The sequence below is a fragment of the Nothobranchius furzeri genome, chromosome 12 (genome assembly GCF_043380555.1).
Source record: "Nothobranchius furzeri strain GRZ-AD chromosome 12, NfurGRZ-RIMD1, whole genome shotgun sequence".
Lineage (NCBI taxonomy): Eukaryota > Metazoa > Chordata > Actinopteri > Cyprinodontiformes > Nothobranchiidae > Nothobranchius > Nothobranchius furzeri.
In genome coordinates, this window is record NC_091752.1 from 40,486,953 (window position 1) to 40,513,898 (window position 26,946).

At 43.7% G+C, this 26,946-nt stretch overlaps 1 protein-coding gene across 1 annotated transcript in view; it reads right to left on the reverse strand.

Moving 5' to 3' along the window:
• Window positions 1-1,055: 1,055 nt before the first annotated feature.
• The window catches only part of LOC107376117 (uncharacterized), a 120,497-nt gene continuing 94,606 nt past the window's right edge, over window positions 1,056-26,946 (reverse strand). The window contains exons 3-5 of the mRNA XM_015945055.3: window positions 16,873-17,009; window positions 13,496-13,617; window positions 1,056-5,343 (exon numbers count right to left, since the gene is read on the reverse strand). Coding sequence (XP_015800541.3) covers window positions 1,256-5,343; window positions 13,496-13,617; window positions 16,873-17,009 — 4,347 coding nt within the window. The 3' untranslated portion in view covers window positions 1,056-1,255. The remainder of the gene's footprint in view (window positions 5,344-13,495; window positions 13,618-16,872; window positions 17,010-26,946) is intronic.

The window sequence follows — 26,946 nt, forward strand, 5'->3', positions numbered from 1 at the left end:
ATTGAATCAAACTTCAGCACCAAAATCAGCCTCGCTGCTTTTTCAGTGCAAACCGATCACAAGCAGCAGTGACAGTATTTTAAATCAAAGTTTAGGTTTTTATTAAACTTGAAGTGTGACTCTCCATGACCCGGAAACAATGACAGGGATGTATCTGCCACAAGTGGACGTTTTTTTTTTTGTTGAGAACAAACAGTTTCAACTCATCTCCAGTAATTCCCATCTGCTATCTAAAAGTAAATTTAAATATAAATTTAAATGTGGAACACAGAAAAAACATTTTTAATGATTATTTCTGATTATATTTGGTCACTCTGAGTTTTTCACGCAGGCTGAACATGAAAACAGTCTCCTCCACCTATCTGCTGTGTTAGCTTTTGATAGAGAATAGACGGTGAAAATCCTGACAGATCTACGTCACACTATCACCTAACATTCATCGGCTCACCCATCTTGACTCATTACAGGGAAGGCTGTTGTTGTTTTAGTGTCCAGGAAACAGCAGAGAACGGCTAGGAGAAGCTAACCGTTAGCATTAGCAGCTACACCGCACAGTAGAACTCCTCCAGGCTTGTGTTATTTGTGGAGATAAAACATTGACGATTCAAAGCAGAGTCAGGGGTAGAGTTGCATTGCTGTTAGCCAATCAGAGGTGAGATGTCCAAATATGAAGAATAAGAGTCCAAATCCTGCCATCTGAAGCTCAGCTCTGAAACGGGTCACTTCTAGTTCCTTAGAATGGTTCATCAGTGCTTTGTTTCCCCCGAGTACAACTTACAGGGCATTCATTCCTTCCAGAGACCACCACAAATGTCTTGGATAAACAAGGCAAACAGCCCGTGTTCATCACAGCCTGGTGAACATATCTTAACGTGTGAAAGAGCAATCCTTTTCTTCTCTAATGTCACCAAATTTCCAGCTTTCCTTCAAAGCAAATGATAGATTTTAAAATGCAAAAGAGGAGCTGTGACTGATTTCTGCTGAGGGAAATGAGCCCAGCTGTGCATCCCTGTCACGATCCCACAGGATGCACACCTGAGGCTCATTTACAGCTAGATTGCGGCTGATGAGGATAATTAGGCATCTTGTTTTTTTTCTTCTCTGTTTTCCTAGACATGTGATACAGAGTTGGAGTGTTTGGCAGGAGTGGAAAGTTAGGCTTTAAGTGTTCCTAAGATTATTGTCACTGGAGCTTCATGCTGGATGTGATATTTAGATGAAGATGTCCTGACTAGAAAGGTTTTAGTGTCACTTTTCAGAACAACACCTGTAAGGGTAAGACTGCTGGATGTGGAGGCGGGTACAGAGGAGGGTGATGGCTCTGCATGGGATGAAACGCTGCCGCTAAGGGAAAAGGACCAGGGCCGTCCAGGAGCGGGATTGGAGAGGAGGCGTAGAAAGAATGAGGGAGAGGAGGAGGAGGTGGTGGAGCTGGGGACGGACTGAGAGCGAGAGGGGAGAGATGTGAGGAGAAAGAAGGAAGCAGGTGAGGGTAGGAGGAGACAGGAAGTTGAGATGGAGGTGGTAGGAGGGAGAGGTGATGTTGGATGAAGGTGTGGTGAATGGAGAAAGAGGAGGAAGAGGAGAGGGATGGCTGGAGGAGGAGAGGAGTGTGGAGAGGGATGCACTGAAAGGGGAGGTGATGGGGAAACCTCTTCTCCGAAAATAGATGCTCAAACTCCATCTCCTTCCTCCTATCTCGTTCTTTTTCCTCCTTTTCCTTCCTCTTCACCCACTCTTTCTCCCACTCTTCCTGCTTCTCCCTCACCCTCCTCTCCTGCTGATTTCTCTCCTCTTCTTCTTTGCTCTGCTGCTCCCTGACTCTTTCATCCTCCCTCTGCTCTCTCCTGAGTACACGTTCAGCTTCATTTCTGCTGCTGCTGCTGTTATTAACCGCGTTACCACGGCGATTATAATCAGGATTACCAGTGAAACCATCACACTGACCACCGTCAGCATCACTCTGATCAACGCCCCTGCAGCATTTGTGATCGCCTCCTGAATCAGACGGAGTGTGTGTGAGAGGAGCGGGGCACTGCGGTTTGTTTTCATCAATAGAGACACAATCAGGGTCAAGCGTGCCGTCAGTGCTGCAGATGTTGCTCTTAGTTTCATCGTCCATGTGCTTGTTTTTACTCTGACATGAGTCAGCAGTGCTACATATGAAATAATCTGCACAGATCGCCTGCAAAGGTGTGTCCAAGACAGGCCCATCGCTCGCATCAGCCTCGTGCACCTGACCGTTTCTGACAACATTTGCATCATTTTCATCATTTTTGTTGCGGGAAATATTACAAGAAGCACCGCAGATGGCTGTGTCCTTGATAGGCTCTCCATCATCCTGCCTTGTGTGAGTCGGTGTGTCACAGGTGTGCCAGTCACTGCCATGTGTCCCTTTTCCTCCTGAGGGAGCTAACTCAGGACTGCAGCCATTAGCGCTGCCTCTGCTGCCTTTTCCGTCATCGCAGCAGCAGAGTTTGTCGGTGGCGTTACGGCTCAGCGTTCCGTCCGTGGTTGGTTTCTGACACAGTAAGCAGAGATCAGTTGATTTGGCAGCTGGACAGCACTTTGGTGCGGTATCTGAACTGAGCTCATTGGTGCAGGTCTCAGCCACACTGAGGTCAGAGGTCAAACCAGCTTCAATTATTTTCTGCCTTTGCATCAAAACATTGACGAATCTCCTTGTCTGTCTCCTCCCTCTCCTCCGTTTCTTCCTCAGTGTGGCGGGCTCCAGCGGTCCCGCCTTCCTCTTTTTGGCTCTCTGCGACGTCTCAGAAAGGGAACGGGCGAGAAGGGTCACGTCTGCGCACGGAGAAGTAATTCTCAGCTCACTTTCTGTCTGTTGTGCAGAGCAGCGTGGGCTCTGAGCTATCACAGCGTTGCCTCGTCCTGCAGGTAGTGTTTGTCTCTGACTGCACGCTGTTCCACTAAAGGAAGCAGGGACCAGGCTAATCGCTGGATCGCTTGCTGTTCCTCTGTGAGGTTTAAGAACAAGACAAATTTCTTCCTCGCACGCTGTGTCTCGACAGGAAAAAGTAACACCGCTAATCGCCGGCTTACACGTGTTTTCCTCGACATCCTGAGCGGCTCTTATCTCGATCCTCCTCTGATTCCTTTGCTCCTCATCCCTCTGCCCTTCCTCCTTCCCTGCGTGCGTGTTTTTTTGCATCATCCCCGTCCCTTTGTCATTCTCAGCAGGGTGGGGTGTAATTCTGGGACAGCGTGGCATCTCTGTAACAGACTGGCAGACGGGGCTAATCACTGAGTCGCATGCTGCACCCCTGCAGTGGAGCTTTCTGAGCCCCTGGCCCCATCCGGTGGCTGATTGCTGGGATTGATGCTGGCTGGCCTCCCTTTTCACCTGCAGACACAGCTGGTTACACCGATTACACCGATTCACAGGAAGATTACTTAATAGCTCGCCCCTCTTCTCGTCATTTCTACCTGCCCTCTCTCGCTCCATCTGATCTCCTCTTACCCCTCGCTCCTCTCCCCTCATCTTCTTTTCTCTCCCTCCTACCAGCCGATTTGCAACAAGATTACTTAATGGCTCCTTTTCTCTCCTCTCCTCTTTCATGTTGCCCTCTCTTTTCAACTTTTCTTCCCCTTTCTCTTCTAACAGCTGATTTGCAAAAAGAGGACTCATTATCCTCCTTGCTTTTTTGGAATCTTTTCTATCTGTCTCTGCTCTCCTTTTCCTCCTTCCCCTCCTTCTTGTTCCCCTTCTCGCCCCTCCCCTCCTTCTCCTCCTCCCGGCTGTTTTTTGAAGGCCTAGTGCTGGGGCGTGATGGCATTCTGTGGAAATGGGAACAAATTTTAAAGAGCTTTCATCGTGGCAGCCAGCGACATCCAGAACTGTGTTGCTGTCGTCACAATGGTTGACGACTTCCATGACATCTCCTGCCTGTTCACCTTCAGCCTCCTCTTCCCTTTCACCTATCTTCACCTCTTTCACTCCCTTCGTATCTCCGTGCCGTGGTTGGCAGTCAGATTGTTTGACCACAGATGGCTTTTTTCTTTCCCTCTCTTTCTCCAGCCCTTCTTTCTGTTCTGCACCCCCCTCCTTGGTCCTGCTGTGAGCTCTGAAGTCGTACAGGAGAGGATTGACGCTGTAGGATATTGAGGGGGAAGTCTTGGTGTAGTTGACCATCTCTGTGGGCCAGAGGAGAACCCTGCTTCCGTCTCTGCTGACAACTTGACAAAAAGGATCTTTGGGCCTGTTTGGAAGGGTGGATGTTGATGTTTGGGAGCAGTTAGGTGGAGAGGAGGTTGATTCTTTGGGTTTCGTTTCACTTAAAGACTCTTTGGTCTCCCTTGAAGCACAAGAATTGGACATTTTAGGCTCACTTGTGTCAGGGCAAGGTAGATGCTTGTCTTGTTGGAGTGAGTTAGACTTTTTCTGATTGTAGATTTCAACGTCAGTGACTTTTTGTGCTGAATCCGTGCTTACACCATCATAAGTCTGCCCCGGAATGTCACTGTTAAAATAAATATGAGCTCCAGTGGCACATTCTCCACCGACTTGGGTTCCAGTCTCGTTGTCCTTCCATATAGACAATGGGGCTCCGTTGTCATCAATAATCCCAATCTCTTTGGGACTGCATGAAGCAATCTGGGCTCCAGTCCCAGGAGGTCCCATGGGTCCCTTCTCAGCAGACTTGGAGTGCTGGGTTGCAGTTTTACTGTTCACACTACACTGGTTTCCAGTGTCACAGAGATGCACACAAACACTGTTTACGTCTGTAGATACTGAAGATTTCAGCTGCTGATCAGCACCTTTGTCTTCTTTGGTTTTCACTTGTTCTGGAATTGTTGGGCTTTCTTGTTTTCTTGACAGTTCAGAACCAGCTTGGATGAAGACAGCAGCAGATTGGTGCAGGAGGGCGCAGCTCCGTTTGGGAAGCGAGAAGGACACAGGACGGACTCTGCTCGGGACCAAAGGGACGTCTAAGCTAGAGCTCATCATTCGGATACCAGCGTCATTGGCGTTGGTGCTGGGGCTCTCTGGAGGGTTGGTTGCTATAGTTTTGGTGACATTTGTACCATTACTGGTGGTGCCATGGGAGGTGTTGGGGTGACCAGGGTGAGTCATGGGGTTTAGGTAACTCAGAGCCCAGGGATTGTTGTGGAAGTGGCTGGTCTTGTTGCAGTTAGAGTTTTCAGGGTTGGCTGTGAGGGAGTTGTGGTCCAAACGGGTCTTTGTGAGGATGCAGGAATCATCAGCAGCACCTGTGGTGTGGCTGGCATCAGTTCGATCAAACGCCCACTGACTGCTGGTCAGGAGTCTGGTTTCCAGAGCAGGGTCCAAGGGTAGGAACCGCTGTATCAACTGGGACTGAGGTTCTGGATGGAGGAAAGAGAGGAAGATTACCACCACTGACATTCACTATATAACATGCAAAGCACACCCAAATTAAAGTGTTAGCTATTATTGACCAGCTGTGGCAGCCATCTTGTTTTGGTCAGATGCAAAACGTCATCAGGTGAACATCCAGTGATTACTGTCTGCAGGTTTTATTTCGTTGTCTTCAGCTCTTCAAAGATGGACTAAATAAACCCAGGCCCAGACTTTACTGGAGCCCCCACATCAGAAGTGTTCACGTCAGAGAATAAAAACATCACTCCAAATCTTGTTTTACCATTTTAGAAAACAACAAGCAATCAGAAGCTCATCTGCTCTTTAAATGATTTCAACATCTCCTCACAGCAGGGAAGGCATTCAGTAAAATGTCTGAGTTTTAAAGAAGTCCTGAAATGAATTACTCCTCTTCCTGTTCTAAATGTAGAAATGCTGTTCCACCTTTTTGTTGGTTTTGACTTTAAAAGGAGAAAAGGGTGATGTGTGGTTGAGATTAACGGCTGATGAGTGATTGTTTCTCTGCTAGCTTTAAGAATTACGTTTAGTTTGCATTCAAATCCACTGGAGATGGCAGGAAGTGATGTCAACTCAACACGTTCACTCAGAATGACACTTTACTGAAGGAAACTGTCTTTTCCGTCTCCGCTCACAGACAGGCTCACTGGGAAATGCTCTCACACATTTATGCTTCAAACCAAAGCAGATCTGTGCAATAATACAAGAACAATGAAGGTTTTAAATGTTTGGAGAGCCATTGGATCAAGACTTTGTTCTTTTGGCTCTCCAAAAACTCCTAAGTAGTTTGTTTGGAGTTTTTTATGTTCTCAGTCTGATGGCTTCTGAAACACAGATGTCAAGGCAAAAATAATGGAATGTGATCTCAAATGAAACGTTTTGTTGACACTGATTAAAGGCCTTTTCTTTCTAGCTAAACAGTGTAGCATGAATCATCAGCATCACCCTCTGACTCTGATGTCTGTGGACTATTTCAAAGCATAATTCATGATTCATGACACATGATGGACAGTTATTAACATATTCAGCTGGATCCTTTTCTATGTTCCGGCAGCATCAGCATACAGCCTGCAGCATTTCATCTCCATGTGACACGTTAAATTCAATGTAATTCTTTATTTTGACAACATTTCATCCGCATGAAGTGAGGAATTGGGAAACGATTACCAGATAAACTCGTTTAATCTCATTTTAAGACATTTAGACTGAATCGATCTGTTGGCACTCTTAGAGATATTGGTATCATTTAGAGGCATCCGTAATCGGAAGGTTGCAGGTTCGAGCCCTGCTCAGTCTGTCACTGTCGTTGTGTCCTTGGGCAAGACACTTAACCCCCCCTTGCCTGCTGGTGGTGGTCGGAGGGACCGGTGTGGTGCCTGAGCTTGCCTCTGTCAGTGCGCCCTTGGACAGCTGTGGCTACATCGTAGCTCATCCCCACCAGCGTGGGGATGAGCTAAGAAGAAGAAGAAGAAAATATCATTTCTATAGCACTTCTCAAGATAAAAATCACAAGGCGCTTCACAAAAACAAAAAATATAAAATATAAAAAAGAATTTAGAAAGGATTAAAAAATTTCTTTTAAATTAGCTAAATTGGACAATTGTGATATAAAAATGTAAAGAAAGAGAGAGAGTGTGAATAGGAAAGAGGGAAATCAGTGGATCCTGAGAAAGGTGGAATGGGTAGGGAGAGCAGAACAACGAGAGGGTGGTGATGAAGGTCACACCAAAACCTGAACAAGTGAGTCTTCAGCTGTGTTTTAAAGGAGACCACTGAGTCCACTGATCTCAGGCTCAGGGGGAGAGAGTTCCAGAGTCTGGGGGCCACAGCAGCAAATGATCTGTCACCTTTGGTCTTTAGCCTGGTGCTGCACAACCAGTAGGCTTTGGTCACTGGACCTCAGGGACCTGCTGGGGGTGTAGGGACTGAGAAGATCACCAATGTATGATGGTGCTTGTCCATGTAAGGCCCTATAGACCAGAACCAGTATCTTGAAATGGACCCTGAAGTTGACTGACAGCCAGTGATGCTGGAGGAGAAGCGGGTTGATGTGGGTGTGTTTGGAGGACTTGGTCAGAAGCCGAGCACAGGCATTCTGAACCACCTGTAGACGGTTCAGGGAGGCTCTGCTCGGACACGTGAAAAGAGAGTTGCAGTAGTCTAAGCATGAGGAGATGAAGGTGTGGATAACAGTCTCCAGTTCAGAGCGGGACAGAATGGGACTCAGCTTAGCAATGTTCCTGAGATGGAAGAAGGAAGAGCGAACAAGAGAACTGACACGAGAATCCAGGGTGAGAGCTGGGTCAAAGGTCAAGCCAAGATTCCTGACAGAAGGTTTGGTGTGAGAAGCAAGCTGACCAAGAGAGTCTCTGACTTTGGGAACCAACTTATCTGGGGCACAGGTGAGGATCTCAGTCTTATCTTCATTCAGCTGAAGAAAGTTCCCAGCCATCCAGGTTTTGATAGAGTCTAAGCAGGAGTGTAACAGCTGCAGCTTAGACACCTCATGGGGCTTAAAGGAGATGAACAGTTGGATGTCATCTGTGTAAAGATGGTAGGAATTTCCTTTAAAAGATCTCAGGATGTTCTGAAGATGGAGCAGATAGAGAAGGAAGAGCAGAGACTCCAGCACCGAACCTTGTGGGACACCATGGGTAAGGGAGGTGGTGGAGGACCTAAACTTGGAGACGGCTACAGAGAAGGAACGCTCAGAAAGATAAGAGGAGAACCACTCCAGAGCAGTTTCTGATAGGCCTACCCAGTCTCTCAGCCTATCCAGTAGCAGGTGATGGTCAGCAGTGTCAAAGGCTGCAGTCAGGTCCAACAGGACCAGAACAGAACAGTCCCCTGCATCACTGCGAGTCAGAGACCCTAAGTGTAACGGGCAGAACTTGAGGACCCTTGAGGACACCAAGACACAGTAAGGCATTTTAAAAGTCTTTATTAGCCAGGAGCTAAGACGTGGCATTACCCGTAAAGGGCGAGGCTGGAGACAAGAGTCAGTAAACAGGAAACGGTCGTGGAGGCAGGCAGAGTTCTTGGCAAGGGTCAGGCGTGAAAACAAGGTCAGGAGGCTATGATCAGGCAGGATGAAAAAGGCTGGAAGATTTACTGGCGTGAGCGTTCAATAATCTGGCACTGAATGGTTGGACGGCTGGTTCTTAAGTAGCAAGGGAAGCAGGTGTGTGTGATGAGCTGAGGAGTCAGGAGCAGGTGAAGTGGATGAAGCTGATGAAATGCAGACTGGGGTTGCTGTGGAAACAGGGTTTGGATGGGGCTTGATGAGAAGACCAGTTGTGAAGCATGAAGGCTGATGAGATGAATAATGGTGCATGGAGGTCAGGGCATGGCAGGATCATGACAAGAAGAGATGTTTAAGTAGAATGAGCTGTACAAAAACCTGACTGGAATAGTTACATAATCACAGATGTTATGTTTATCAATCATAACTCTTGGAAAAGAACAAATGTTTAGATATGGGTCTGAAGCTGCTATGGAGAGAACTCGGTTTTTAAGAAGCGGGTGAATTACAGTGTTCTTAAAGTAAGCAGGGACCTGACCAGAAACCAGAGAAGCTCTAATTACAGAAAGCAAACTGGGACCGATGGACTGAAAAGCACTTTTAAACAAAGATGAGGGTAAGATGTCGAGGGGGCATGCAGAGGTCTTCATAGAGTTAACTAGTTTGGTTAGCTCAGGTAAAGAAACAGGAGCAAAGCTATCTAGGATGATGGGCCTGGTTGGAGTCGGGAGAGGCAGCGATAAGGCTGAAGGAGAGATGCTAGATCTAACCTTATTGACTTTGTCCACAAAGAAAGACAGAAAGTTCTCACAGTCTGCAACAGAGTGGATGGAGGCTGTAGGAGAGGCAGGAGAGACAATGCTGCTGATGGTGTTAAAAAGCACCTTCAAGTTCCCTTTGCTCTGGGACACCAGGTTGGAGAATTAGGCATCCATTGCATCTCTGGCTGCAGAGAGACAGGATGTCAGAAGATCCTTTAGATGCAGCAGATGGACATGGAGACGACTTTTCTTCGACAAGCGCTCAATTTTTCTGCATTGGCGTTTCAGGCTGTGAATGCTGTCATTAAACCAGAGAGTGGGGTTCACTGCAGGAACTGATCTGGTTGTGACAGGACAGATGTTGTCCAGAATGGAGAGGCAGTGCTCGTTAAACTGAGAAGTTAAGGAATCTGGGTCATTATCAGAAGAACAGGGTGGATCAAAGGCAGCAGAGAAATTGCTAGCTGTGTTCTCATTAAGAAAACAAGAACTAACCACATGGCGAGCACGAAGTGGGGAAGCAGAAACTGACAAGTTAAAGAAAATGCAATGGTGATCAGAAATATAGACGTCCTCAGGACAAACACTGTCAGCATTTAGACTCAGGGTAAAACAAGGTCTAGAGTGTGCCCCCTGGTGTGTGTGGGGCCAGGAACATGCTGGGTAAAGCTGAAGGAGTCCATGAGGCTGGAGAAATTCATGGTTACGTGGTCTGAGGGATCATCAACGTGGATGTTAAAGTCACCAACAATCACCAGTCTGGATAGCTTCACAGTGGATGATAGAAAGTCACTAAACTCCTGAAGGAAAAAACTGTTTGGACCAGGTGGAAGATAAACCACAGCACAGTAAAACGGGTCCTTACGCCCAACTTTAATCAGCTGCAGTTCAAAGGAAGCAAAGAGACCAGAGGTTGTTGAGCTACGTGGAAGATGGTCTCTGAAAGCAACAGCTAGGCCTCCACCACGACCAGAACCTTGGGGCTGGCTGAGGAAAGAATAACTACTCAGACAGAATTCAATCAAACCAGAATAATCAAATGTTTGCTGCCAAACTTCAGTCAGAAACAGAAAATCCAGGTTTTTAGAGAGAATTAGATCATTAAGCAGGAAGGACTTATTGTTAACAGAGCGGGTATTTAATAGAGCCATGCTGAGTGAGGTGGAGGAATCAGAAACTACAGAAACAGCTGGCGTTAGTGGACATAGATTAGCAGGGTTAGATCCACGGTGTTTATAAAAACCACTTTTTGAGGGAACAGGAGGAGAAACCACTGAAGAATGAGGACAAACAGACCTTAAAAAACTTGGACGGAGAAACCGCGCCGCAACGCAGCCTGGCGAGAATGAGGAAGTGACACTCAGGTCGCCAAACAAAGGACAAGAAGCTAGAAGATCACTCCAATGATTACTAGATAACCCGTGCTTTAAGAGAAGTCTTTTCCTCACCTGGATTCCTGCTTGTTTACCTCTTTTTCCTCTGACATTTTCCTGGGACCAGATAAACATTGCTGGAGGTGTCCTGGTAGGAATCATCATTTGGCTCCTGGCCAGCACACCGCTCATGCAAACAAACAGGGAGGAAAATCCTTGGTGCATCTTGGGCGATTGTAAACGATTGGAAGGTCAAAAGAGTCTGGCGATCATAGGAGAAGGTAGCAGGGACACTACCAAAGATGATCGCAGACAGGAGCAAGGTGGAAAAGAGGAGTTTAGTGGAGAAAAGTTTGAAAAAGTGGCCGGTGACCGCGGCTAAGCTGAGCACAGGCGCCATCTTGTTTTCGACTGGAAGCTGAACACGATGCTTGCAGTAGACTCATTCTATTGTCACCATAACATCTCGGCCCTTCACTTGGGCTAGCACGAAGATGGAAATGTTCTGGACTAGATGAAAATTGTGTTTGAAACTCGGTTTTGAAATCACTAAAATTTTCTTTCTGAGTTTAAAACTAAAGCATTTTGCTATTTATTAAATTCTAATTACCATACAAGCACTGTCCGAAATGTTGGAAGTTGTTAACAGAAACAAATTCAGAAGATTTCAGAAGAAAACACAAACAATAACAGAGAAAGTGATGCATAATGGGAAAAACATCTTATGACTGCTGGTGTCTGTACATTATACAACAGAAGACACAGGAAAGGTTACAAAAAGGCCCCATAGACAGCAACAGGATTCCAGTGAAACCAGTACCAAGAACTTCCCCCTCACGGTGAGTTCCACGCAGGGGTCATGTAAAATGTTTTATGTAGTTGACCAATGTTTTTCTTAAATGTTGACAGAAAAATTTGAAGGTGCTCAGATGTTTTAACCGTTACACACAGAGAAACAATTTCCATCAGAGCATCAGACCGTGGCGGTAATGTGGCGCAATCAGGTCTTTTTTTATAAAAGATTACGTGATGGTGGTATAAAGGGGGGATGGGGGTGTTCTCTGCACTGCCCGGACGTCCGTTTATTTAGCATCTTATTGCGTGTAGCGATAAATATAGATTTATATCTAAATGTATCAAATGTGGTGTAGATTTAGCTTATTTAGTCCTTTATAATCTTATATTAATTATTCGGGGCACCACCAAGTCTTTGTTAGTGTGAACTTGGAACACTTGAATTGATATTCAGATTTGTTCAATGTAATCAGTCTCAAATTTAACACCACAAATTAACCTAAAGGACGAATCTTGCCAGAATGTGCCAACTATTCTCGAGATTGCTAGAAATGATCAGGCGTTATTAACGTTTTGTGAGTTTATTACAAACATCAGTTGATACATTTGACAAATGGATCAAATATATCTCATAGTTTCATGCATGGAATTAAGAAAATGGTTAACCCCAAAGCTTTATGGCAGTGATATGAAATAACCGATCTGTAATAAAAGTGGAAATTTGATGACACACGAGGTTGTAGTAGAATGGGGAATAATTTCTAAAGGGGAACAAGTGAATTTTCATGTGAGTTTATGGGGAGTGGTTGATTTGGTGTGTGTGTGTGTGTGTGTGTGTGTGTGTGTGTGTGTGTGTGTGTGTGTGTGTGTGTGTGTGTAAGCAAATAAGGGCTCATTGTGGAAGATAAAGAAGGATAAATCTTGAGAGCTAACGTGAATTTGGATCTAAATAAAACGCCATTAAATGGGACAATCTGAATTCACTAATCAGCTTAGCAGAAAAGTCAGGCAGATTAAATGATTCACAGACCATTTTCCGTCGCCAGGGGTGACCAAAGGGCTGAAACAGCCGGAGGAGTTCTCGCTTGTGTGAAGCCTTGTGGGACTACAGGATTTTTGGCCCCCGAGTTGGTCAACGTAGTCTTCCGTGTGTTCAGGAGAATCTCGTTCCCCGGGAGTGGCTTGACTTTAAGGTTCTTTCACTTCAGCTGTACTGAAAATGTGGAATTCAGAGCACGAGTCCAAATGATCCAAACCGATGCTGAATCAGAAAAACTGCTCCAACTTAGTTTGACTCTTACTCCGCTGGGTTTTACCGTAAACCTTTGAGAGCTAATGACTTAAAAACTTTGAGAGCGAAGGCACAATATTAAAATACAAACTATTGCATGGTCTTGAAGTTTGTTTTAGTTTAATTTGTAATTTATAATACATCGTCTCCTCATCATAGTTATTGCAGAGGGCATAGAAGAGGATTAGGAGTATATAGCTGGGTTTTAATTTTTGTATCATTTAGAAACAGTTGTGGTCAAAAGTTTTCATATAGAAGATTTAACACTATGATCATAAAATACAAACGGTTGTATTTTATTCATTGGGATATTTATCAAATACAGTTATATATTGAGAAAAATAGTATTTAATTAGAAAAGATTTCATTAATTATTAAACACTCAAAGTGTCAAAAATGTGTACCATTAAGTACCAGTAACGATTCCTAGGTACCGGGAATTGGTACCACGATGATTCAAATGTGAAAGGTACCCATCCCTAGGGAGAACAAGATGGTGTAGAAAAAAGTGCATAACAATAGGATAACTAAATCCTGGAGAGTATTGGGAAACAAAACTCAATCAAATTCAAATGTGAGATTCACAAAGACTGAACTGCAGTTGGAGTCAGTACTGTAAAGACCCACCACACACTGACGTAAGCAAGACATGGTTTCAGCTGTCGCATTCCTGGTGTCCTGGTTCATTGCGTCTTGTTTAGCAGTAGCTACTTTTGTGTGTCTGAGTCCTTCAGATGTTACCAGCTTAGCTAATTCAGCTTTTCTGCTGCAGACCACACTCTCTTTAATCCCTCAGCATCCAGAGGGATATTCTCATCGCCAAAACCAACTATTTAAGCAGCCTTGCACGAGTCGCTTTGAGTGGATAAGAGCTCTTACTTGTTCCCCGTGTGGCACCACACTGGAAATCAGCCCAGTTACGCTCCAAGCCTGGACTGTTCTGATTCGCCGGGTCTATTGCCACGGTGGTGGACCGGAACATGGGACCAGAACCTGGAGCACTGGGGAGAAGAGAGGAGATGATGAAAATACTCTAAGTGAAGAGGAAAGAAAATGGTCCAAAAGAAGGAATATTAGGAGTGAATGAAGGAGTCGTTAAGGTTAAGAAGAAAAAAGAGGAAGGAGAAAGTCAAATAGAGATGACAAAGAAAGAAAAGAGTAGAGTTGTGTTTAAAGAGATCAGCAAAAGTGGTAAAATGAGAGGAAATTAAGATAAATGAGAAGGAAAAAGAAATCAATAAGGAGTTGAGATGAAAAACACATTGAAGAGGAAGTGAGGAGAGCTGAGAAGCAGCTAAAAGAGAACATTTCCAGGCTTCCTCTTCTTCTCGTTTGTTCTAAAACTGTCACTAATCCTAAAACGGCAAAGAGAGCCGATGGTGAGACTTTGTGCTGTGAGTGGGTTCAGTGGTCAGAAACACTTCTCAGGCGTCCTGAATATCCTTGTTAGGAACAACACAATACTTTTCATGAGTTGCTGTGACAACACTCAAAATCTTCAAACAGCCTGTGAGGGATCTGAGTTTATTTTTACTCATCAACTATTCTGTGAAGCAAATCAGTCAGTTTGACTAATTACTCTGAGGACAGTCACACCATACATGTTTTAGAACATAGAGAGTTTATTAAACGGAGTCCGGGAGATTATTTTTACACATTCTTTCAGAATTAGGGGTTGATGTGATGCGACAGCACATAAGCCCAGCTGGTTTTCAGAGGATTTTACTTTTTAAAACAAAAACATTAGAAAATCACTGGTTTGGCCCAGGATTGCCTCTGAAAACCACCTTACAATACGAAACAATGGATTTAGAGCCACTTTAGATAAGATGAGGAGTAATATCAGTGTCTAGTCATCCATTATTATGTTAACCAGTAAGCTGTTACAGCACCTAGCAGACAACTTTCAGGGTTCAGCATCTTGTACAGGGATGCTTCTGCACATGGCCACACACACACACACATGCACACACACACACATGCACTAAACACACACACACACATACACACATGCACTAAACACACACACACATACACTAAAACACACACACACACACACACACACATACACACATGCACTAAAACACACACACACACACACACACACACACACACTAAAACACACATGCACGCATGCACACACGCGCATGCGCATGCACACATACACGCACTAAAATCACTGGCACCCACACACAAACACATGCACAAAAACACACACATTCATGCCAGGCACGTGCACACACACACTAAAAACAACACACACACATGCACGCACAAGCACACACACTCACAGACACACACACGTACACTCACACACGCACTAAAACACACACACATGCGCACACACCCACACATATGCCCACACACATGCACGCACAAGCACACACACACACACACACACACACACACACACACTAAAAAACACACACACATATGCACGCACACGCACACACATACAAACACACCCACGCACGCACGCATGCACGCACACACACAGAGACACCTATGCACGCACGCACGCACACACACACACTAAAAAAACACGCACACACATGCATGCACACGCACACACATACAAACACACCCACGCACGCACACACACACACACACACACACACACACACACACACACACACACACACACACACACACACACACACACGCACATACACCTCTGTGCGGTGCATCTCTGATCTAAACAAGAAAAAGGGAAAAGTGATTAAACAAAAACACAAACTATGATGTTTAACTGATTCTGGAGTCACTGACCTCAGATTTGTTCAAATGTCAGACAGAAGTTTTCTTTTTTTAGTGTAGAACACCTTTAAGTGTAGAAAACCTTTAAGTGTAGAAAACCTTTAAGTGTAGAAAACCGTGGACTGAGAGGCTCTGGATGTTTGGGGCTAGGGCGTGTTCTGATTGTGCTCATATACACACACTGTGTTTACAGTCTGAGGAACTCGTTCATCAGCTTGGAGCGCTCCAGATGAAGAAGCTCCTTCCTTTTGAGCCTTGAGATCCATCAGTCCCTCGGGTTTATGTTTGTTTTGTCTTTTAGGAGAACAACAGGGTTTCTTTCTATGAATCAAGCTTCCAGCTGCAAACATTTAGAGGCAACTTTTGTAAACGTGTTTGTAGGAGCAGCACGAACACACCAGTCTAGCTTTTGTTGTTTTGGTTTCTAAACCATCATCTCACTACAGAGAAGCTAGGAGTGTGTGGGTGTGTAAATGTCTGTGTGTGTGAATGAGAGTAAATCAGAGCCTCTTATCATCACATCGGTGCATGTTAAGGACCATTCTGAAGGTGTTATCTACCTGGATCTAGTGAATTAGTCACCCACTCATCCTCTCACACAAACATCTACTGTTGTCAGCCTTGAATGGCTCACCAAGACTGGAACACCATGGACTGTAAAGGTAACATTTGCAGAGTCAAATCATGGAAAACAAAGACAAAAAGGACGTTTCTGATTTTCTGCCTCATTCTGTTTGTTGATTATGTGTACGTGTGTAAATGATAACTCTCCTACGTAGCTTCCTGAACAAGCGCTGTTTGGAGAAACGCAGTTTCTGACCTTTAGGACTGATGAATTAGTTGATGCAGATGTTATTGCATGAACCCTTGCAGCACCATAATAATACACTCCTGCTCAACCCCACCCCTGGACTCCAACAAGGTGCTTGTGTGCTCAGACTAGCCGTTAGCTCATCAGTCTGGAAGAAGGTGAACACTGACATGGACAGACAGTGTTTTGAACTGCAGCCTAGCATCTGTTTAATTCATTAAACATGAATGAGGAGAACAAGGTGGCATCCTTTAAGGCTGGACTGGTGGCAGCTTACCCCTGAACACAACCATCACGGTGACTGGTTTTATTTCTACCAGTTTGCCTCCTGCTGTTACAGGTCAAGTCTTCTGCTGTGGATCAGGATCTTCAGCAGCTTTAACTGATTCCAAACTTGTGTTTTATCACAGATTATGTAGAAAACAGCATCATTTGGAGTTCTGTCCACATATAATGCTAACAATCCCCAGTCCTTCTCCCTCCTGATCTTGGAATCCTTCCAACTGTTGCTGTCTGACGTTTCCCGCTGAGCAGCAAACCGAGAGTGTCTCTTTTAACAGCTGACATGGAGCTGAGCTGATTGAATCAACGATCAGACAGAAAATGCCACACAGATCAACTATTTGAGTTTGAAAACATTTCAAACCAATATAGGGACACTGTAAGAGAGGTGTGGACAGTTACTCACCACTCTCTGGTCCTCCTCTCATCATGCTGATGGGCTCTCCTCAGGGCTCTCTCCTCTCTTTTCTCCTCACGGCGCCTCCTCTGCCTCCTGCAGGCCAACGCTCTGTAGAACTCCCTCTGTTTCAGCTCCTTCAGGCGCTGCAGGACAATCCCAGTTTAATTAAAACATTTAGGTTTCCATTAACAGAATTCAGAAGGTCAGGCGGGAAAACATTCATTGAATGTGTTTTGTTGGATGCTGAGTGTTGGTGACGTATTTCTGGATGTGCTCAGCTCAGAGGCGATGGAGGAACCTCCAGTCCCTCATGCTGCTAGAACAATGTCAAAAGGCAAATTACTTTACTGTCCAAAGTCTAGAAACACAGAAGTCTCAAAATAAGTCATTGAAACAAGAATTGACATGATCTTTTATTTTTTTTGGAGCCTTGAAAATTACCTTTGAGAAAAAAGTTTATCTGTCTCCATTTATCTCCACTTTTTAAAAATAAATGTGCATTTACTTCAGATGTGCCACGACTCCTGATATCTTACTTGAATGTCATTTCAGATTCGGATATAAAAGGTCTTTTGTTTCAAAATAATTTTGTAGAGGGAATCAGAGGTCATTATTTGGTAAACGTCTCATTATGGCTTCCATCCAAGAAGAAACAGCGTTGTGTCTTACATTACACAATCCTGATTGTTATTACATGGTATTAGTACAGTTAAACTCTACTAAAGCAACAGACTCACACAGCCACACAGGACGACCTTTAGAGATGACTCATGATCAATTTAGTGTTTCTTTCACAGTGTAGGATCATTTTTGGCATTAATTTGATGGCTTTGGTTTCATGTAGGAAATCTTTAACCTTTGTTTTTATGTTGTCTTACTATTGTTTTTAGAACTGTGAAAGACATTTTCTGTTGTTTCAGTTTTTTATCTTGTTTTATTATTATATAGGAAAACCCAACCGGGGACAGGAGTTGTAAATTAGCGTTAGCAATGATCTCCGAATGCGTCGCATCAGCAACATCCTGTGCTATGCTGGACAGCAAAGTCCCTGTCAAATAAATTTTGAATGAATAAATGAATTAATTAATTTTTGCAAAAACATTAAAAACTATGTTTTAATGAACAGTAACAAATACAATTTTGTTAAATCCTTAGTAACAAGCTTTCCACACTGATTTGACACCTTTTGACCATTACACAGTCTTATGTTGACATACCAGTAATACTGTTACATTTTATTTGGCTTGCTTGCTTGTTGGAAAATAAGAGAACGTTTTCAGACTAAAATAATAACTTCACTCCTGTTCTCTATTGTGATATTAAATGATTGTTGATCCACACCAAGCGTTAGTAAACCCTGTAAAGTCCAGGCTGAAAACATCAGAAACAGGCCACCAGCCGTCGGTGATGCTCACTAATCCAGCAGTGTCAGCTTCAGGACCGTACACATCTGCCTAACTCACTTACCGGGCTCTGCCTGCAGCGCAGAGCTACTTATTCACTTATTTGTGTCACAAATAACAATGATAACAACAAATCTGTGCTCACATCACAGACAGATGACAACAGCCAGACAGACTAACAGACAGTGAGGCGAGCAGTGGGAATAACAAATGGATGAGTGGACAAAAATAGGCAGACGGATAAAACAGAGGCCGACAGACAGATCCGAGCGGATGGATGCAGTGGGGTTTGTTAGAGCTTCATGCTGGATGTGGCCTCTGCATTTCATAGTTGGTATACACTGTTAGTGTGGATGAAATGACAGGAAAACTCTCAGCAGGATGCAATCAGAGGCAGAGAATTGTCTGGAGGAGAGACAGAAGCTAGCACATGAAGCTCCTAACACTGGTTTATTTTAGGAGTTTAATATAATCCTAAACAAATGTGGCATTTAAAGGGATGCATTAACATCTTTGCTGCCTGAGCAGCATCTCATGATGCAGTTTTAGTTGTTTTAGTCAAATCTAAAAATACGAGAACAGAGCAATCTTGTTAGCACTTCCTGTGCATGTGTGTTGTCAGTGTAATGGGGTGAAAATGAATTAAAGATACTTAAATTAATAGCAAAAGTTTATTTATTAAACAGAAGATTCAGTAAGATTCTTTTCATTCGATAAACTGAAAATGCAACCCTTTTCTGTGTTTCGTTTCAATAATGAGGCAAGTTTAAAAATGAAGAAATTTATTACTAAAAATTTTAAACTGAAAGATTTGAAACGACAATCATAAAATGACAATTCATGGATGGCAATTTTAATGACAATTCTCAACAGCTTTGATATTAAACTTGTTTGAAAGCAAATCTGTGTTGAATGATGAGTTTTGGATGCGTGAATGAAGTTCTCAGAAGGTTTCTTTCAGAGGGAATGAAAGGTTCTGGGTGAAAATGAGGTTTTGCGGATAACTGAGTTATTTCGAGAGAAAACAGCATCAAACGTCATCTGTCGTGTTCTACCTTACCCAAACAGCTGACCCTCTTGTGGATCCGGAGATCGGAAGGATGGGTTCATCCAAGATTACACTCGGAGCTGGCAGAGAAGATGCGAGTGTCCGATGCTCTGGTCCAGAGTGGTAGCCGGGTACACGGCTGTACGAAGCGTTTGGCAGATGCACGTTATCGTCTTAACTTCAGAAATCAAATGACTCTGGGAGAGTCTTCATTAGTTTGTTAGTTTTGTTTGTTCTTTAGCCATTCTTTTCGGCGTGACAGAACAGCAGGCGGAGGCTTAGGAAACGGCCGTTCTCCTTTCCTCGTGGTGTTGGTTCCAGAACTGGACGTGAATCTGTGATGGCTAGTTTTACCAAAAAATTCCAGAACCACTCCCACTCTCTCCGGAAGAAAGCTTGCTCATGCGTCAAAAAACATGTGATGCAGTTACTGTTTATCTGAACTCTGTGTTAGCTGAATAGGTGTACTTGACCATGTTGTTCAACACATCTTTAATCATTATAATAATAATTATTATTATAACCAAAGCATAATAATCCATTTCATGTAATTAAGATACCTTTATAATGAACCAAGTGATTATGTTGTAATGATTATTTAAACAGTAATAAAATCAATGAATGTATTAATTGCTATTTAATTATTGTCATCGTGGCTTGAAGTGTCCTTCTTGGGACGGAACAGCAGATAGTGATGTTATGATCTTGAGCAGACATCGTGGCTCCTTGGGTTTAATCTGTGGATTCCAAGTACTGTTTGACCCAGCTTGACCCAGCTGGGCAAATGTGACCTTTGGCACAAATCAGAGAACCTTCATGCCGTTACATCAGTGACTCTCAGCTGCATCTGCATGAAACTAGCTAAACATCAGTAGAACTGATGAGTGTCTGCCATTGCTGTGTTTGCTGAGTCTGATTGGCTGTTGGTGGCTGTTTCAGCAGATAGGAGACCAGAACTTCGTGGTTTTCATGAAAACTTAAATTATGAAAGAGCTCTGAGCCCAGATAGTGAGAACGTTATGAGAGATCTGAGACCGTGTGTCATCTAGAATCTTCATCACCTGCAGATGTTTGTCCAGTTTTTACTTTCTGGGAGTTTTTTTTTTATTCCTGAACTGATTCATCAGTTATTTTCCTAACAAACAAGCAAAGATCTTAAGCAATCTCTTTTCCATCCATCCATCCCTCCATATATTTATCCATCTATCCATCCATTTATCCCCCTTCCTTCCTTCCTTCCTTCCATCCATCCATCCATCCATCCATCCACATATTTATCTATCTATCCATCCATCTATCCCTCCTTCTATCCACCCATCCATCCATCCATCCATCCCTCCATCCATCCATCCATCCATCCATCCATATATTTATCCATCTATCCATCCATTTATCCCTCCTTCCTTCCTTCCTTCCTTCCTTCCTTCCTTCCTTCCTTCCATCCAACCATCCATCCATCCATCCATCCATCCATCCATCCACATATTTATCTATCTATCAATCATCTATCCCTCCTTCTATCCACCCATCCATCCATCTATCCCTCCTTCTATCCACCCATCCATCCATCCATCCACCCATTCATCCATCCATCCCTCCTTCCATCCACTCATCCATCCATCTATATATTTATCCATCCATCCATTCATTCATTCATCCCTTCTTCCTTCCTTCCTTCCATCCAACCATCCATCCATCCATCCATCCATATATTTATCTATCTATCCATCCATCTATCCCTCCTTCTATCCACCCATCCATCCATCCATCCCTCCATCTATCCATCCATCCATCCATCCATATATTTATCCATCTATCCATCCATTTATCCTTCCTTCCTTCCTTCCTTCCTTCCATCCATCCATCCATCCATCCACATATTTATCTATCTATCCATCATCTATCCCTCCTTCTATCCACCCATCCATCCATCTATCCCTCCTTCTATCCACCCATCCATCCATCCATCCATCCATCCATCCATGCACCCATTCATCCATCCATCCCTCCTTCCATCCACTCATCCATCCATCTATATATTAATCCATCCATCCATTCATTCATTCATCCCTTCTTCCTTCCTTCCATCCATCCATCCATATATTTATCTATCTATCCATCCATCTATCCCTCCTTCTATCCACCCATCCATCCATCCATCCATCCCTCCCTCCATCCATCCATCCATCCATCCATCCATCCATCCATATATTTATCCATCTATCCATCCAGTTATCCCTCCTTCCTTCCTTCCTTCCTTCCATCCAACCATCCATCCATCCACCCATCCATCCATCCATCCATCCATCCATCCATCCATCCACATATTTATCTATCTATCCATCCATTTATCCCTCCTTCTATCCACCCATCCATCCATCTATCCCTCCTTCTATCCACCCATCCATCCATCCATCCACCCATTCATCCATCCATCCCTCCTTCCATCCACTCATCCATCCATCTATATATTTATCCATCCATCCATTCATTCATTCATCCCTTCTTCCTTCCTTCCTTCCTTCCTTCCATCCAACCATCCATCCATCCATCCATATATTTATCTATCTATCCATCCATCTATCCCTCCTTCTATCCACCCATCCATCAATCCATCCCTCCATCTATTCATCCATCCATCAATCCATCCATCCATCCATATATTTATCCATCTATCCATCCATTTATCCTTCCTTCCTTCCATCCAACCATCCATCCATCCATCCATCCATCCATCCATCCATCCATCCATCCATCCATCCACATATTTATCTATCTATCCATCATCTATCCCTCCTTCTATCCACCCATCCATCTATCCCTCCTTCTATCCACCCATCCATCCATCCATCCATCCATCCACCCATTCATCCATCCATCCCTCCTTCCATCCACTCATCCATCCATCTATATATTTATCCATCCATCCATTCATCCCTTCTTCCTTCCTTCCATCCAACCATCCATCCATTCATCCAAATATGTATCTATCTATCCATCCATCTATCCCTCCTTCTATCCACCCATCCATCCATCCATCCATCCATCCCTCCATCTATCCATCCATCCATCCATCCATCCATATATTTATCCATCTATCCATCCATTTATCCCTCCTTCCTTCCTTCCTTCCTTCCTTCCAACCATCCATCCATCCATCCATCCATCCATCCATCCATCCATCCATCCACATATTTATCTATCTATCCATCCATCTATCCCTCCTTCTATCCACCATCCATCCATCTATCCCTCCTTCTATCCACCCATCCATCCATCCATCCATCCCTCCTTCCATCCACTCATCCATCCATCTCTATATTTATCCATCCATCCATTCATTCATTCATCCCTTCTTCCTTCCTTCCTTCCTTCCATCCATCCATCCATCCATCCATCAATATATTTATCTATCTATCCATCCATCTATCCCTCCTTCTATCCACCCATCCATCCATCCATCCCTCCATCCATCCATCTATCCATCCATCCATCCATCCATCCATCCATCCATCCATCCATATATTTATCCATCTATCCATCCATTTATCCCTCCTTCCTTCCTTCCTTCCTTCCTTCCTTGCTTCCTTCCTTCCATCCATCCATCCATCCATCCATCCACATATTTATCTATCTATCATCCATCTATCCCTCCTTCTATCCACCCATCCATCCATCCATCCATCCATCCACCCATTCATCCATCCATCCCTCCTTCCATCCATCTATATATTTATCCATCCATCCATCCATTCATTCATTCATCCCTTCTTCCTTCCTTCCTTCCTTCCTTCCATCCAACCATCCATCCATCCATCATTCCTTCCATCCACCCATCCATCCATTTATCCATCCATCCATCCCTGCTTCCACCCGTCCACCCATTTTTCCATCCATCCATCCTTCCTTCCATCCATCCTTCCGCCCATCCATCCAACTATATATTTATCCAACTATCCATCCATCCATTTATCCTTCCATCCATCCTTCCATCCATCCACCCACCTATCCATCCATCCATCCATCCATTCATCCTTCCATCCATCCATCCATCTATATATTCATGCATCCATCCATCCATCCATCCATCCATCCATCCATTTATCCATCTATCCATCCATCCTCGATACCCACTTGTCCATCCAGACTTCTAAAACATCAACATTTATCTTCATACCTCTAGCATTGACTGAGTTTTGGCTAGGTTCATGTGCTTTTGTATTTGTCCTAAGTTCCAGTCCCAGCCTGGGGTCTTTCTGCTTGCATTTTCTCCCTGTGAAAGTGAGAAATCCTTCTGGGTTCCTTCCACAGTCCAAAAGTATGACTGTTGAGTTGAAGTGTCTCACTAATTGGTCCTTGTGTGTGTGTGTGTGTGTGTGTGTGTGTGTGTGTGTGTGTGTGTGTGTGTGTGTGTGTGTGTGTGTGTGTGTGTGTGTGTGTGTGTGTGTGTGTGTGTCTCTGTGTGTGTGTGTGTGTGTGTGTGTGTGTGTTGCCCTGTCACCTTTCCAGGGTGTACCCCGCCTGTTTGTCTGCTGGAGATTGGCACCAGCCCCCTTTGACCCTACAGCAATAGGAGAGTATAGATAAAGAATGGATGGAAGGGTAGAATTGCATGTGACAGCCATCTTGATTCAGGTTGACCCCAAAGGTTAATCACTTGTTTATGTACCTGATGAAGGCATTTGTCCAAAGTTAAACCAATGACTACATTTAATGGCTACACAGCCTTTGATAGAGGTTGTGTCACTGCTAGGAGAGCTGCGTGCACATCTAATCACTTCTGACCTACTGACCACATTTAAGCTGAAAGTCTGGTTGTTTTCATCATAAATCTATTGTTTCTTCGACATGATTGAGCATTAAAGTAACATTAATCACATCCGTGTGGAGTTCACCCAGAGTGAAGATTATTTATGGAGTAACAAAGAAACAGCGGTGTAAATCTGTTCTCTTTATACATTACATGGTGTCAGGTGGGAACTGCATCAGCGGTCTGGACCCAGAACAATGTTTAGAAATTCATCAATCAAATGTGAAACCATCCAGCACGCCGGCTGATTATGAGACAATGAACCCTTTGGGCACAAGCTCTTTAAAGACACCCCCCCAAGCAACAGATTAAATTGCTTTATTAATTATACTGCAGGCTTACGCCAGCATTTGTGTAGAATCGACTCTGCAGCTGTTATGTAGGAATTAATGAACAAATGTGTTATCAAAATTTAAAATCAGCTTAGAATCTGATGGGATTCTTCAGCATTCCTTTGGCTGAGCGGTTTTTGCTAATGCCTCTAAAATCAGCAAGGCTGGTCCAAGGTTTGTTTTTGGCTACTGGGTTTCTGCTCATTAATCCAAGGCTGCATCTATTAAACACATTTGTTTTTCTTTTCAAAACCAGAGCAGATCTGTACAGCTTTCATACACCTTGGATTGAGCAGCTTTGTGGTGCTGCACATTGATTTGAGAAGAACAATGGCTCTCAGCTCAAAGGACAACAGAAAGGGGGGTAAAGCGTTTATAAAAAGGGTCAGCGCTCCTGCACAGGTCATGTGAGTTAGATGGAAACACCTCATGCGTCGTTTCCTTTCAGATTCAGGCCAAACAAAAGAAATAACGTCACCTTTTGGCTCCTAACGGATCAGTGAATGAGTTTTACATTTAATAGGAAAATAGATCCAGCCTCTTTAGGATAAACTGTGCATTGTTGATTATTTCAGCCTGATTCATTGCATTCGTCACAGCTCCACTGATGAACAGTCACCTTTCTGAAAACCACTTTATTTCAGAAGATGGAAACCATGACTGACCGTGAACACAAAAAAATAAAAATGGGCAGCTTAGCTGAATGTGTGCAGGCTGGAGAATATTACTGCTGGAAAATCCATTTCCTGCAAATGTTGCAGTCTCGAACAATATGCCCTAAATGCTCCTTGTCCTGAAGAAAACCTAATAACTCTGACACACAGCTAACTGTGAAAAATATTATGGCTCTTTCATGGCTTGCAAGTGAACAAATGATAATTGCAGCAAATACATTCCTCCCAGCATCTATAATTTAGCAAATGTCTGAACAGCTGCAAGTTCTCAATCACCATCCCCCGGGCCCACACCTAAATACAGAAAGACACACACACTTTTCACATTTAACTGCAAAATATTAAAAACATGCTAAAAAATATGAGAAAACTCCACCGTTGTTATGTAAAAAGAAATCTCAATAACTGATGTGATCATCTGTGCCTGCTATGAAATTATGATATGATCTTAGCTGTGTTCATCAGGGTTAAAGCCAGAAACTCACTGGGGTGTGGTTGGTTGGAGATAAAATAGGAAGAAAATTTGATAATTTTCTAAATAGAATAACACCCAACAGGTATGTGTCGGTACGCTCTCTGAGGTCAGCTGACAAGTTGCTGCTCGGGGGGGGGCTTTTGTGTATGTCGCCCCTGTCCTTTGGTATGGGGAGCCTAAGTAACTTCTGCATCATGGGTCCCCAGAAGAACGGAGAAATGAATGCAAGTCAAAGGGGCTAAAAACGCTGTTTTCTAACTCCGCTTGTTTTGTGCCATGGATTTCACATATGATATCTGTGAATTTTAAAGACACATTTCAATACGAAGAACACGCTTATTTTTGGACGGGGGAATGCTATTTTAGTTTTTGTGTGAAAATAAGTCCAGGACTACAAATGCGCTTCACGAAAGTGACGTCATCAAACCAGACACGGAGAAAAACAGAGGAAAAAGTACTGTAAGTTAAGTTCAGCAAACTTCCCACAGGAGGAAAGAACCACCATAAATCTGGTCATGTGGTAAGTAGCAGCTACTTTGGGGGGAGGCGATTATGTGGTGACGTCACATATGTGACGTGCTGTAGTCATGCTAGTTTGTAGTCATGCTAACTACGAACTTTTACAAGCTGATAAATCTCAAATTAAATGACTGGCATGGTCGAAACATCCATCATTACTTTTCATTTAAATTTCAGTACAACATATGTGTGATTCAAGGCGTAAGGCGAAGCGGATTAGAAAATAGTGTTTTTAGCCCCGTTGACGTGCATTCATTTTTTTGTTCTTCGGGGGACCCATGGTGTGTAAGTGACTTAGGCTCCCTATTCCCTTCCCATCTCCATGCAGCAGTCTCGGCCTTGGTCTTCAAGTCAAGACTGAAGACTAATTTATATGACTTGGTTTTTGGCATATGACCGTTGTTTATGCTTATTTTTACCGTCTTGTGTGATTTTATTGGTTGTTTTACAAGGTTTTCTGTTTTATTATGACCTTCTGTAAGGCCCCATTGGCACCAGCCTGGCTACTTTGGATGCAGGAACCAGGATCACCCAGCCCCGGTGATCAGACCGACACTGCCCCTCCTCCTCCTCTCTTCCAGGCTGCTGAGGAGCACAGCTGAGACGAATCCCTCTGACGACCAACACTTGGGATTTGGTCAGCTCTCAGCTGTGTTGAAAAACACTGTTACAAAGAAATTGGTATGGTATGGTATGGTATGGTATGGTATGGTATGGTATGTAAATACATCCCTTATGGTGATGATGTGAATTATTACATTTCTGTAAAAGTCATGCAGATATTTTTCTTGTGATTTTGTCTGAAAGTGTCCTAATTAG